Here is a 15,962-nt window from a genome sequence, read left to right on the forward strand (position 1 = left end):
CCGATTCACCCCAGATTACGGTAAACAAAAAAACTATTTTGTAATACTGGTTCGTCCACACGGCTAGCCATATGAAAATGGCATGTGAAAAATAAGGAAATGAAGGAATTTATTTTTGAACGATTTTGTGACTTCGACAAAATAGTTTGTATAACTAGAAACATTTATAAAGAAGATTTCATACTATTCAAAAGAATAGTTTTATGTTGCGTCTTTTGAGCCACAGGAAAAACGGGCAAACTTTGTTATACATTTTTTTGTAAAATCAAATTTTTAACTAATAATATGTTGACCCTTTTTTAATGACAAGTGCGGGCACTGTTTTGCAATGATTTTTTGAAAAAAGTTTCACATAAATGTTTCAAAAATCCAAATCATATCAAACTTTTTTTTCCATAATTTTTAGTAAATCAAATCTGTAACTACAATATTGAAGAAAAATTGTTTCGTTTTTTTATGCGAAAAAGAAGGAGAATCATGAACTCTGGGGTTCTCGAAAATATTTAAACAGGGTATAGAAAGTCGCACTTGCATGGAACCCAGTAATTTCATGCAATATGTACAAGGAACTAACCGCCCTAATTCTCCATACAAACTTTGGAGAAAAATCATTCGGCTCTCTCCAAATAATTTTGAAAAATTTCAAAGTGCACCTGTTTTTGAAAACCTTAAAGTGCATGCTTCCCCTCGAGTTGAGCCTGCGCAGAAATTTTGTTGGTCAGTGTTATCTTTCAAATTTTCTGATCTTCTCGAAAAAATTAAAAAAAAAACAAATTTTATCTCAAAACATTCAAAATGTATGTTTTTTATTTATAACTTTCAAAATCTATTTTTAGGAGGATCAGAAAATTTACGTAAAATTTAGGTTATTTAAAAAAAACTCTATTTTACTGTTCCTTTATTTAATCTTAACTCGCAGTAGGTATTTGAAAACAGTGAACTTTATGAAAATAATTTAGTTTTTACTTCAGAATGCCAATTTTTAAAAAATGTGTCGTTTTAATTGAAAAATTACCTTTGTTTTATTCAGAAAAAAAATTGTGCCCTGCTATTTCTGTCGCTCAAAAGATGCCAACTTTTGGTGAAAATGAGTTATTTCATAAAACAGATTATTTTAAATCAAACAAGTCTTTTGAAAGTACTGTTTGTGTTTTGCAAGCTACGTTATGAATTGCACCATTTCACATTTAAAACAGCGTAATTAATAACTGATTTTGACGCTTTTTAATTCGAATGCGTTTGAATTAGCGAGCATTAGAATTAGCAGACATTCGAAGAAGCGAAATTCGAATTAACGAATCCGCTCTGTATAGCAAATCTCAAGGTTCCAAGAAAGACTGTCTGTTCACACTTCTTTGGCCCATTAACATTGTTTTGCTTAAAATCACTCTTTGCTTCAAACGTAAACAGTCACAAATGTAAAGAATTTTAACTATTTGTGAACAAATTTTGGCTGTTTGTCTGTGTTTACGTTTGCGTAAACAATCGTATTCATTCATTATTTTAATATTTTCATTTTCACTTATTTTTAATACTAATTGTACACTTCAATTGAACTTTTTCAAGGAAATTTTCACGCAGGGTCAGTACTTCCACGACTCAATAATTCTTCTCAACTGATGAATTCTTCACCGCGGTGCACCGGTGCACCGGTTTCGCGCACTAAACTTACCTCATCAAAAAAATCGTGTTCACTTAAGCAGTGGTTCCGGATCCACTTTTGGCCTCACACGGGAGCCACTCTGGGAATCAGACGATCGTGCGGCGAGCACGGAATCACCGGCGGAAACTTTCCCGGCGCGCGAAAAAATAACTGACAAAGCGAGCACAGCCTACTGCGATGAAAACGAAACGTCAAGCTGGTCACGAAGAAGAGCGCACTATTTTAAAGAGGACGAAGAAGAAATTCTGCGCTTGACAGTACGGTGTGCGCAAATATCACGCATACTAAAACATAAACAAAATCGTGTGATGCAGAATGCGGTGGTGTTGGTGATTTGGAAATGCTTTGAACATCCGATGGGCATAAATTTGAACATCGGATGGGTTAGGGCGAATGAGCATTCAACGTTCACCGGAATTTCTTTGCGTGTAGATTTTGTGTCAACTTGAACAAATGATGCTAATTGAAAAAGCAGAATTCGGAATTTAAAATAAATAAGTCGATAATCAATTTGGACACATTGCTGAAGGACGCCAAACTGCTGCCAGTTCATTGACAATTGCATTTTGGAATCCGTACATGGTTGGATGAATGCATCTAATGTTGGAATTAGCACATTGGCACAACTTAAGGGGTCATTTGCACAGAAATTGTCAGAAAAGTTACCCGACGAGATTTACGGAATTTCGTCCGGTTTTCATTCACAAAAAAATATATCACTTTCTGGATCCACCCAGAACGCCGGTAAATGTTTTGACCTTGATCTTTTCGGGGTCCAAGACCGAGAGAGATATGCCATCACCTATATGCTGCTGCCGGTTCTTCTTCCGTGACCTGGCGTGAAACCTCACGATGGGGTGTGCGTTTTTTTATCTCTCTCTTCTCGGTATAAAAGCATCATGCTAAGCCGTGCCATATCCATATCACAAAAGATCATCACCCCGGTGGGAACTGGTCTCGAAACTCAACATTTTTTTTGTTGCTGTTTTGTTGGTTTTGACTGGACGGCGGCGGCCTTTGAAGTCCTTAGCTCAGTGATACAATTTGGAAAAGGTGCAAAAAAGTGGCCTTTTACAAATGGCGTAAACAATTGTTGCTCACCACCTGGGTGAATTCTTAATAACGTTTTGCGCAAACCATCTTGTTCTTGTTTGAGGAATTCGCCAAAACCAATAAAGAGTGAAACCGCAAACGGCAACGACACCTGACTTAATCCCAACAATCAATCAGCCAACTTGTACGAAATTCAATCTTTGCGGTGGAGCGAAATAAGCAAATTAACGCAGACTCACAACAACTCAATTTGAATCCACAGAATTGTGTACCACGCTTTGTACCATCCCTCTGTACATTTGTCAACTGCAAACACTTGGATGTTTTAAAAGTAATCTTCCTACTCTATTGTTGACGAGTTTTGTCTCTTCATTCAGATTGACAAATCGTCGTGATTGCGCTATCTTGCCGCAGGTCGGTATTAGGCGTTACGAGAAAAACGCGTTTTTATGTTCGACCTCGAATAATAAATTTGTGCCCAATTTACTCTGCATCGAACAGCGTTTGATATAAAGAGTGGCATCAAAGCATGAAGTTTTTGGATTATGCTGAGTATCTCATTTTTGAAACCATGTTTTGAGGATCTAGAAAGATCATAAGATGAAGCAAGATATGGAATACAAAATTTCGTTTTTTAACTCAATTTGGCCAATAATCGATGTGCAGCAAGATAGCACAATCACGACGAAAAGTCAGCTGCTGGTTTGAGTTTGCTTATTGATTAGTGCGACAACATCCACTGGATTTGGCAGAAAGATTGTGTTTATTTACTTTGTTCATGAAATGATGTAATACTTCAAAAAAAAAAAAAATCAAACCATCCACATTAACGACCCCCGGGTCTTTTGTGGTCTCTATTGCAAGTTTCTGCTCGGACCTAGGAGTCCGAAGGCTTGAATGGAGAGAGCACCCAAACCTCTTTCTACTCCAAGGAACCTTCCACCCCAGTGCACAGTGGTCCAGATCGCAAAATTAAGTGGAAAACGGATTTTCCGAAAAATTGTGAAGTTTTGGAGCTTTGGTTTCTTCAGAAGAGTTGTTGCAAATGGAAAGGGGCAACTTTTGGTTTTGTTGAAAATTAGGGTGGTTCACTATTAGGGTGATTTTGAAAATCTAACTTTTCAGGAATATTTTTGGGAATTTTTTTGTCTTCTAGAAAGTTGTTGAGCTTGCCAATCCAAGCAACTTTGTCGAAGACACCAAAATTTTATCTCGTAATCTACGCCTTCTACGACCAAATTAATAGAAAGCATCTGAGCAAACCTTCAAAAATCAGTTTTTTGAATGTGGCAATTCAGGGTTAAGTTTTAGAGAAAAGTGATGTTCGGGGCACTTTTAGAGCTCTAAAAAACAAACAATTTTATTTTTTGACAGGTCAATTTGGACTTAAGGGTCAAAAGTTACAGCCATTTTAAGGTAAAAAAGATGCAAATTTAAAACTTAAAAATCTCAAAAAGGCGCAAGCCAAATTTTAAGCACTAGGTTGCATTTGAAAGAAGAGATCCAGCACTACCAACGCTGAAAAAATCCTAGGGGTGTTTTTCTTTAAACTCGAGATATCTTCATTTGAAAAAGGCTAATTTTCAAGGGAAAACCTTATGGGACCACCCTAACGAATTTTAAAAATTGTCCAAATATATGTTTTTCCATGTAATTTTGCCCGCTGAATCTGAATCTGCCCTCAGAATTGACCCAAAGTGTCGCAAAATCGATTTTTGGTCATATTTTGTGTTCAAATGATAATTTCACATGGAAACCCAAAATATGACCAAAAATCGATTTTGCGACACTTTGGGTCAATTCTGAGGGCAGATTCAGATTCAGCGGGCAAAATTACATGGAAAAACATATATTTGGACAATTTTTAAAATTCGTTAGGGTGGTCCCATAAGGTTTTCCCTTGAAAATTAGCCTTTTTCAAATGAAGATATCTCGAGTTTAAAGAAAAACACCCCTGGGATTTTTTCAGCGTTAGTAGTGCTGGATCTCCTCTTTCAAATGCAACCTAGTGCTTAAAATTTGGCTTGCGCCTTTTTGAGATATTTAAGTTTTAAATTTGCATCTTTTTTACCTTAAAATGGCTGTAACTTTTGACCCTTAAGTCCAAATTGACCTGTCAAAAAATAAAATTGTTTGTTTTTTAGAGCTCTAAAAGTGCCCCGAACATCACTTTTCTCTAAAACTTAACCCTGAATTGCCACATTCAAAAAACTGATTTTTGAAGGTTTGCTCAGATGCTTTCTATTAATTTGGTCGTAGAAGGCGTAGATTACGAGATAAAATTTTGGTGTCTTCGACAAAGTTGCTTGGATTGGCAAGCTGAACAACTTTATAGAAGACAAAAAAAATCCCAAAAATATTCCTGAAAAGTTAGATTTTCAAAATCACCCTAATAGTGAACCACCCTAATTTTCAACAAAACCAAAAGTTGCCCCTTTCCATTTGCAACAACTCTTCTGAAGACACCAAAGCTCCAAAACTTCACCATTTTTCGGAAAATCCGTTTTCCACTTAATTTTGCGATTTGGACCACTGTGCAGTGTTTGAACTGACGACCTTTGGATTGCGAGTCCAACCGCCGCCAGCGATTCCACCGGAGTAGGCTTGATTTGGTGTGTTGTTTGTACTTATGGCATGGAGACTACTCCTACACCTGGAATGACTTAACGGCCTAACAACCAAGGCCGGGACCGACATTTTACTTCCTCATCCGATGGAAGGTTGGAGCAGATGGGAATCGAACCCAGAATCATCCGCTTACAAAGCGGACAGCGTAACCATTCGGCCACGCACTGCCACACTGATGTAATACTTTATGTATGTTATTAGGTAGCTCCTTCCTTTTTCTTATCTTAATTTAAATGTGTCTGCCTTCATTGTTAGTATATTTGTATTTATTTGTCTTTCAGTGGTTTTTGTGTTGTTTATTGGCTAGTGAATCTGGTTATTTTGGATAACAAGTCTACACACAAATTTGAGTAAAGTCCTTGCAAAAGTGTTTTGAAAAAAATCGAAATCTTTGTTTCAATGTTTAAAATTGAAAATTGAAAATGGTTCCATAACATCGATTGAAAATCGAGAATCAATTAGGTAATTTTCATTTTTTGCAAGCAAACAATGGTCGGATCACCAATGTCCAGAAAAGGAAATGGAGAAAGTAGCCTTTCGAAAAAGTAGAGGTGGCCAAAAAAAGAGCGAGTCGCTCAAAGAGCTGATTTACTAAAAAGAGCGAACGAGCCATGGCTCACAAAAAAGCCGCGGATCTTTTTGAAACTCCGACTTTTTTTAGGAACCGTTCTAAGATGGAATGATTGACTCTTTGTTTCACTCTTTGAAGGGATCTGAGTTTTTCCCGGCACTTTGAGAGCTGAATCGTCACGTTTTGTTCTATTGCAACTTTCTCATCAATATAGTAATTCTCATTAATATAAGTATTGCCCGAGCACAAATTTGAGTATTTTGCATAACTTTAACCAAAAAACTAACAAAATAGCCCGCGGGATTTTGGAAAAAAATAAATTCTCTTGCCCGATTGAACTATAGAATTTATAGACAGTATCGTTAAATCAGAATGTAGAAAAGAGCTTGCAGATTTTTTTTCTCCTAATAAAATATAAGCATTTCTTAAATTTTGGCAGAAAGAAACGCGATTTCGAAAAATTAATAGCATTTTTTTTTGTTTTTTTTTATAATTCTCAACAGCCCAATAAAAAAATTAAAAATCAAACCTTTCTCCAGATAGCCTTTTTATCAAAATTTTAAAAAAGAGCGAAAGAGCCGTTCAGAAGAGCCACTCTTTTTTATGAGCGAACAAAAATGAGCGGCTCCTAAAAAAGAGCGGTTTTGCTCACCCCTAATAAAAAGACCAACCAAAACGGTGCACTTTATCAAAACTTTACAAAGGTACTTTTAGAATTTAAAATTCAACTTTACAAAAATTACTTTTTTTTAAATAATTTTCACCTAAACAAAACGTCACATAGGTCAAAGTTTAAATTTTTTAATCAATACTAACATTTCAAAAGGGCCAAACATTTAATATTACGCCCTGTTTCTATTTCTTTAGGCCGCTGTTTCTCAGCAACCAGAGGTCCAATCTTCAAAGTCTCTAAAAAAATATAGTAAATTTTCTAAACTTTCAAAAAAAAATATTTTCAGAAATGGTCACTCATGGTCACTATTTTTAAAAATCGAAAAACTGCTAAAATTTCGCTGAAATCAAACTTTCGGTGGCTATATCTTGAAAACGGAGCCCTATATCAAAAAATCTGTAAAGTACTTTTTGATTGCAAATTCAATTTTACATAACAATAATGAAGTCGAAAAAAATTGTATGAAATTTCGATTTTTTCTAAAAATCACTATTTTTTCCAAAAATCATAGTTCGACGGCAGAATTTTTGACCGTACTTCTCTATGGGTCAAAAGTTTTGGGGGTTTTGTCCCCAAAAACATATCAAAAAATATTTTGAGAAACTTAGTTTTTGTAAAAAAAGTAATAAAAAAATCAGCATTTTTTTTTACGTGTACCTATTTTTTTTTCTAAATTGTCCTCAATACCAACAACTTTGCCGAAGACACCAAATTGATCAGAAAAATCATTCAAAAGTTACAGATTTTCGAATATGTATTTACGTACCATTTTGTAAGACACAAAATAGCTTCTTTGGTCATAGGAAAGGTCCAAATAAAAGCTTGAGCCAAATAAAAAAATACAAAAAAAACCATTTCCGGTTTTGGTAGCGAATTGCTCATAAACAGAGATATGTCCAAGTTCGTTTAATTCCCTTTCACATAAGTACAATAATAATAAAAAGTTTGTTCAAACATGAAAGTTGTATCGAAATTTAATGAAATTCATTAAAAATATTTTATTAAAATCATGTTCAATGAGCCCAAAATCTTCTCCTGGATACATCTTTGTGACTCTTTTTAAGGGTTAAGGAACTATATTTTTTTGTATACTTACCACACTGCCCATCTTCAAAGAAACGGCTAACATCCACTTTAGTCAAAATCGAAATTCTTGCTCCAGATGGTAGAGGATGTTCCAACGCATCTTCTGAAACATGAATTTCACTAAAATAATTTCTAGTTTTAGTTGCCAATGGGGAAAAAAAACCAAACGGTATCATTCGTCATTTTTCGACAAGCTGTCGACTTCGGCAATTGTTTGGGTTTTTTTTAACTTTTGGTATGTTTTGAACTAGAATTACTCAATAGGTGTTGTGATGAATCCTAATACTTGAAAAAAGGCTGGTTACCATTTTGACGAGGATAAGCATAATTAAAAAAAAAACTCCATTAGTTGCTGTCTTGAATAATAACCGGAACTGCCTAATTATGAAAATTTTTGAAAAATATCAAACAGCGATCACAACCAATTAGAAAACCAGTTTCTTTGCTAAAACAGAGCAGAAATCGGAAACCAGTTTCCACCTCCAAGTTTTCTTTTGTCACCATACATTCTTATGACCAGAGCACATTTGGTCAGTGTTGTGTGCGCATTTTCATCTGACGACAGTTCGAAATCATCAACAGCAACCAAACCAACACAAAAAAGAGTATCAACTTTTAGCAAACAAGTTTTAGTCCAAAACTTGCCATAACTGTGGTGATGTTTGAAAGAGATTTCGGAAACAAAAAAAGTGTCGAAAAAGAAACTCACCAGAATGATTTCACGACTAGACTGAAGTTTGTTTTATCGCCATTTTATGCACACGACCTTTTCGGCAAGAGCTTTGCATTCGCGATTAGCAGATTATTCTGCAGATCAGCCGAACCGACACTTGAGTTGTTTGTTTGTTACTAAATTTGAAGATGGCCAGGTGCACAAAATGAAGTAGAATTTAAAAGAGACTATCTATGAAACTAATAATTTGTAATTTGTTAGACAAAAATGAAACAAAAGTTTTTGACAAACCCACTTTTACAAGTGAAATTAAATTTTAATTAATATAAATATTTTTTAGAGCTGTTGACAATCCCGTCTCTCACTAAAATTTCTAACTATGAAAAAATATATGTTTAGTTAAAATTTGATTTAAAAATAAACTTTTCCCAACAATTGAATTCAATTTGATCAAAATTCGATCATCTGTTGCCCGAATCTGCTCTGCATTTCCGAAAGAACTACGACGGTAGTGAACTTGAACTTGAGCAGACTCTTCCTGCTGTGCTCCGCTAAAAATCATCTTCGAGCTCTGTTTATCTACCTCTGTTTGTTTGTCCAATGCATGCTAACACCCCTAAAATGCCATCGACCCAACACGCAAAGGGTCGTCGCCGTCTTCGGGCTTGTTCTACCTTAACCCTCGACTGCCTTTTTTACACATGAAAAAATATTAGCTTTTATTATAATTATAAAACACTTATTATTACAAAATCAAATTTCAAAGCATACTTAAAAAAAAAGTTTTGCAAAGTAATAAAATAATTACAATTTTTTGAATAAATAAATATTTTATGTCTGTTTACATTCTGAAATCATGTTTTGTTAACCTTCAAGTTCATATCCGTTGAAAATTAAAAAAAATGATATTAGAAAAAGCTTTAAACGATTTACCATTGATTGTAGACTACAATGAAATACCTTACTTGTTAAGAATATTTGAAAGGAGGAAGAGATTTTGTAATATGCCTTATGAATGTTAAATATAAACGACACAATACAAAAACAATACTTTCAAAAGTACACTGTTGAATTTTGGGGGTGAAAATCTAAACTAATCGAACACAATCGCAACCAGTCCTTCAAAAACCTGGTTCTTTTTGTCTTTTTGTAGTACTTTCGAGCACTCCCGAACTATATTACAGCCATTAAAGTGGCTTAGTCTACTGCGTTGCATTACCCGCAGAGAGGATTTTGTGAACGGATCACATTTCACAGAATTTACAGGGGAGGAAGGATTCGTGAACATACCGTTCCAAACGCTCCCACGATTGAATTTTAGGGATGGAAAGTATGACAAACTGGTAAAAAATGCTCATAATAATAAAATTTTCAAAAATATTTTTCGTGAAGTTTTTAAAAATCGTCAACAATTAATTTAAACCCCTTTTTTATAAACATTGAAAATTGTGTTTTGGTCTGCTCTACAACTTTGCAGAATATTAGTTTACTCGAAAAAGTAACCGAACGAATTGGACAGTTGTTTTTTTTTTTAATATGTAGCCCATCAGTATGGGAAACCTACTTGACCGAAATGTCAAGCTCATATATGCGTTAATCCTAGCAGCTTTTCATCGGTCTGATGGCCGAGTGGGCTAAGGCGCCAGCCCTTACTGTTGATGCTGAGTTTGAATCCCGTCGGTTGTAACTTTTTTTTTGTGTTTGCAAAAAATGTACATAGGGACGTGGCGTTACATCGTGCTGCCATCTGGTTTTTTTAAGTGCAAGAGTGGAAAAGTGCGGAGTCATCGTCTAAAAATAGACAGCGTCCTATCTCGCCCAGCAAAATGAAGTCGATAAAGTAGTTGGTTTCGATGGAGAAAAAGTGGAAAACGTGGTCTAAAAATAGCGACGCCATCCCCCTATGCTTTTGCATGCGATTTTACCATCGGATTTTTTGCTGTGTTACCTAATACCTCCTTAAGAGGGTTTTGGCCATTTTTTCCAATTTTGTGTGAGTAATGTAATGGTAATGTTCACGTTGAATTTGTTATACAGCAAATTTAAAAAGTTTTTCCTGTTCAGGTCGAATCAAGTTGATATCTGGATGGAACACATTTTATATGAGTTTGGAATATGTGCTATATTTTCACTTAAATGTGCTCATATTTAGCCCAGATGCTAGTTTTACATGTCCAAACAACCCCTGAATTTCAGGCACATTGGTGAGGTCCAAATGACGCCCAAAAAAAAGGGTATGCCCTGTTCGTGGACGCTCTTACATCTGAAATGGCGATTCATGATTCGATTAAAAATCACATAAGTTTTAATTTAAACTAAAAATAATATTTAGAATCACAACAGTTGTCGTTCTTTTAAAATTACAATTTGTCTTCGATTGAATTTAAAAAAAATAAGGTCAATTGATTTACATGTACATGAGGGTTAACCATTCGACTTCTCCGGGGTTAAATTTATGCGAAACGCCCAAACATAACACATTCGGCGGAAATTTATGCTCGTCTTATTTTTCGCCCAAAAATCAACCACTAATGCGCGAAACCGGTTCCACAGTGGCGATAATTTACTGTCCTCGCGAACCAAAAAATATTCAACCTTCCTCTTCTAATGTTTCTTCTTCAACGCTTCTTCTCTTTCTTCTTCGCACAGGTGGCTGGCGGATGCTGCTCGGCTCCAACAATCCCCACTGGGATCTGCGCGAGAACCTGCAGAAGGTCCAGCCCAAGTACGGAGCGGCCCCTTTCTACAAGCTGGGCATCGAAACGAGGAACGCGCCGCCGTACGACGTGATCATCACCGTCAGCGAGGGCGATCTGGGACTGCCCAGCAAGGAGTTTTACACCCTCGGGGAAAAGGATCCGGTCATCGCGGCGTACCACACCTACCTGCGGGACATTCTAGCGCACATGGTGGCGTCGTCCACGACCAAGAGCCAGGAGTACGCCAAGATGATCTTCAATTACGAGCGGAGGATCGCGCTGGACGTGATGGGAGTGCTGCGGGAGGCGGCTCAGGGGAATGCGTCCCAGCCGCAGATCCGGACGATGCAGCAGCTGGCCGATGAGGCGCCGTCGGTGAGTTTGGGACAAAAATAGTTATTTGTTATTGAGTTAATTTTTTGCCACTAGACAAAAAAAAATGATCACAAATGCTCTTTAAGGACAGGACAGAGGGGATACGTAGTAACAAAGTAAGCTGTTATATTCTACTTGCAAGATCGTTGAATTTACAATTTGATTCTAAAACTGATAAGCAATTCTCTATAAAATCGGACGATTTCGACAATTTTATTTTTTTGTACATTTTATTTGACTCAAACTGTGTGATCTTCACCCACACTAGTCTCCATTAAGGTGCCCAGAAAAAAGGACCCCCTGCCCCACAAGCGGAAAATGGGTTTTTGGGTTATTTTAAGCATTTGTGTAATTTTTTAGCGAAATTGGTTGAGATTAACCCTTTGATAGCCGAGCTTAAAGTTGGTGAAAAAAATGTTTTTGATATAAAAAAAAAAGACTTTTTTAAACCGCATAACTTTTCAGGATCGAGTTTTACAGTTTTGGTATGAGCAGCATGAGCATGAGCATGAGAGATCACCCATGGTTGCCCCTCCGTTGCTGAACAGAACCGTAATATCCTTTCAGCATTACTGATTATAGGCTTCGACGATCTCGTGGTGTTTCCCTTATCAACAGCATGTATGAATGCGCTGAAAAGATAAAACACCATGATTGCTAAAGCTAGATCAGTTGCGAATAGGAAACAGTCATTGGCCACCAACGGCGCCCGCCATGTCAGTTTGTAGACCTCGATTTTAAGGGACGGGAATGTTAGTTAGCGCAGGTTGCTACTAGGGCAGCTGATTTACTCTGTGCTTACACCCCACGAGCGCCAGGAACCTGAAAACTTGTTAGAAGGATAGGGTGTTTGGTCAGGATTCATCATAGAAGATGATGATGCGACCCAAAATCATAGTGTTTGTTGAACGATATTATGTATTATTCTCAAGGCAAGCAATCGGATGCTGCGGATGAGACATTTCCCGTTTATCTGTTGTTAAATTTTAAATGAAATGGTTTAGTCTTAGACAGCCGGCTGTGGAAAGATAGAACCAAAATCATTTGAAATTAATGAATGAAATGATGTTTAGTGAGGTACTGGTTAACGTTGCGAACGACGAGTTACAATGTTTATCGAGCTGAAATGGTATGATAGGGTTTTGTTGTTGTTGCACACCGACAACGGACGCGAAAAATTTTGCGACCCAACGAAAGGCATCGCAAATTGAACTGGCTAGCTGTCATCGGGACAGCCAAAGCCAAAGCACCTTCACACGCACGCGAAAGGAAAAACGAAAAACACACTGCGACGGACGCGAAAATTTTTGCGACCCAACGAAAAGGCATCGCAAATCGAACTCCGAGTTTTACAGTTTTGGTATGTTCTACCAAGTTGTAGAGCATTAAATTTTCAATAAGAATCTCACTTTTGAGAAAATGTGGATGGAAGTAGCGCACCGTGCAGACCAAACCGTAAGAAACTTGATTTTTCCATACATTTTTTCGACTTTTTTCATACAAACTTCACCTTCGAGTATCAATGGGTAAATTATGACAGATTTTGCTAATATTTGGCCCCGAGTCCTAAAATAGGTCAAGGAACAATATTCAGCTTATGGAGCGAGGTTTTGAAAAAAAGTCCCATATTCTGGGCACCCTAGTCTCCATACAATTTTGACAGCTGTTCATACAAAAATGGAACGTAAATATTCGAAAATCTGTAACTTTTGTTTTCTGATCGAAGCCTTCGCAAAGTTGTATGTATTGATGAGGACTGTTTAAAAAAATAGGTACACGAATTGTTTGACGATTTTTAAATTAACTATTTTTTTCACAAAAAAAAACAATGTTCCAAAATTCATATTTTTAATATTTGAGTATGTTTTATATGTTTAAGAGTACAAAAACCGATATTTTTTATATCAGGACGAACATTTCAAATGGGCATAATATTGAATGTTTGACCTTTTCGAAGTGTTAGTCTTCATTCCAAAATTTTCTAAACATTTTTTGGAAAAGATCAGAAAATTTCACAAATGTTTAATATTTTAATTTTTTAGTTTTGAAGTATTGGTACTAGAAAAAAAAAGAAAGACTGTTTGGATGAGACTTGAAAACATTCATTTTCTTTTTCATTTATTCTCTGTAATTCAGCAAGCAGAGTTCCAATCTTCAATACTTACTTAGGCAATTTTATTGGAAATTTTATGAACTCTTTGAAAACATATTTTCTGGAATGGACAATCGGGAACACCTTTTTTAAAAATTCGAAAAATCGGAATTTTTCAGTTAAAATAAGAATTCAAGCGGCTATAAAAACATACACAGAACAGAAAAATCTGTAAAGTACTTTTAGATTGCAAATTTTACATTTAAAGCAGAATTTTTTTTTTTTTGACTTACTAACTCGTCGGCAAAATTGTTGTCGGCGGTTGCGGTTTTTTGTCCTCTAAAACATATCAAAACTAAAAAAAATCCTCTAAAACATAAAAAAAAATTTAAAAAAAAAATAATTTAAAAAGAGCGAGTTGTGGCGCTATAACCACGGCAAATAGTGTCCAGGGCATTCGTGGAAATACAATGTCCCATCCCAGAGGATCCCGGAGTACCAAACCTTCTTAGCATGGTGCTCCCAACGAATACAACCAAAATCTCGGAGCGTATGGTGGTGTGTCCCCACGCTTCTTCCTCCCCTGTCGATTCAGAATTGTGTTGTTGTTCGAACACTCAGTGCTCAAACTCAACCCAATTACGAGTCATCTCTGCGATACGGCTTTACGCAGTAGGCCTGGCCGGTTTAACGCTTGTGATGTTTCAATGCATTCCGATGCAATGGCGCACTACAAATGTTAATAAATGACAAGAAGAGTGCTAGGCGTCATCTAACCTAAGGCACTCTCCAGGATCCCTTCGAAAGATTGGCTGCGCTAGGGTCTGATGAGATGAGAGAGATGAGAAAACATAAAAAAAAAATTAAAAAAAATAAAAACCTAAAAAATACAAACAAAAATAAAAAAAACACTTTGTTCGTGGTTCCCATTTTCATGAACGCATGTTCACGATTTTGGGAACAATTTTTTCTCCGTGTAACCCTTCTGGGTTATTGCAGATTTGAAAAGTACATTAAATTTCCCATATCGAATATTGAAAATCTGCGAGGTGTCGGGGCAACCCAACCATTTCTTGGGATTATTTTTCATTTTTTTTTTTTTTTTGTTTCATATTTTATAAAAAGTGTCAATCTTCGCCAGTCTCTGAAAAGAATACATTCAAATAGCCAACACAAATTTCTACAGTTTACTTTTTTTAGATTATCGATCCAACCTTTAATATCTGCCTTTTGAGGAATGAATAAAGGAATGAATCGTTATAATTATTTTCTTTTTTTTTTTCGTTATAATTCTAAGTGCTAGACTAATATAGTCCTCATTTTTCATTTGACGTTATCTTGCAAACTATTGATCCGATTGCCAATGTCAAAAAAAGAAAAAAATGTTAAATTTTTACTCATCTCTCTGAAAAAAAAATCTCAGAATTTCAAAATAACGACTAACACTTCAGAAATGCGAAATAGTAAGTAGAGCAATTCCAGCCCAAAACAGGATTTTTTAGGTACTTTTTTCTCGACCCTCTCCGATTTCAATGAAACTTTGTAGACATGTTATCCTACGCTGATATAAGCCATTTTTGTGTATATAGAGCCAGTTACACTCGATAGTGACATTTGAGAAGGGCGTAAGTGTTTTAAATATTTTTGTATTTCGTTATTTAAATATTGCTGTATCTCGAAGCCGTTGCATCGTATCAAAAAGTGGTCAAAGACAAACTTGTAGAAAATTTGACGAGCTTTTCGAAAAAAATACACTGAAACAAAAAAACACTCCACTTTTATGAGATTTTTTGATTTTTTATTTTAAAAGTCAAATTTGAGGGTGAGCCCACGATTTTTTTTCGCTCAAAATTTTTGTGAAAATAGCCTAAGATGTTACAAATAGACTCACGAAAAATGCAGGATGGAGCAACTCTCCTAAAAAAATACAAAAATCATTTACTAAAACTGTTTTTTTGAAAAGTGGTCTAAACGTCAAAATTTTCAAAGCCGGTAGTGGGAATCGATTCCCCAGACAATTTTACGTAAAAGTCTCCATATTGACCATTGTCCTATGTCCAATCCTTGTGAAGTTACAGCGGTTTTAAAAATATAAATGTTGAAAAAATAGGTTTTTTGATGGTTTTTCGCAATTTCTATATGACAGACTTGATTTTTCAGTCTCGAAAATATTTTTACCGGAAAGCTCGTCCAATTTCCCATAAGTTTGCCTTTGACCACATTTCAATTGGATGCATGGGCTTACAGATATAAGCTAATTTACTATCCAGGTTACTATACTACACTGAAAAAATATTATGTTTTCAATTATGAGCAATGTAATTAGCTTATATCTGTAAGCCCACACATCCAATTGAAATGTGGTCAAAGGCAAACTTATGGGAAATTGGATGAGCTTTCCGGTAAAAATATTTTTGCAATTCCGTCGTGAAACTACTTACTTTTCCTG

General features: G+C 35.9%; 1 protein-coding gene across 3 annotated transcripts in view; it reads left to right on the top strand.

The window, feature by feature from the left end:
* The window catches only part of LOC120432411 (protein gone early), a 205,885-nt gene that overhangs the window by 179,954 nt on the left and 9,969 nt on the right, over positions 1-15,962 (top strand). For all 3 annotated transcript variants that reach the window (XM_039597623.2, XM_039597628.2, XM_052706359.1), the window contains one exon: positions 10,997-11,421. In XM_039597623.2, coding sequence (XP_039453557.1) covers positions 10,997-11,421 — 425 coding nt within the window. The remainder of the gene's footprint in view (positions 1-10,996; positions 11,422-15,962) is intronic.

The sequence above is a fragment of the Culex pipiens genome, chromosome 1, assembly GCF_016801865.2.
Source record: "Culex pipiens pallens isolate TS chromosome 1, TS_CPP_V2, whole genome shotgun sequence".
Lineage (NCBI taxonomy): Eukaryota > Metazoa > Arthropoda > Insecta > Diptera > Culicidae > Culex > Culex pipiens.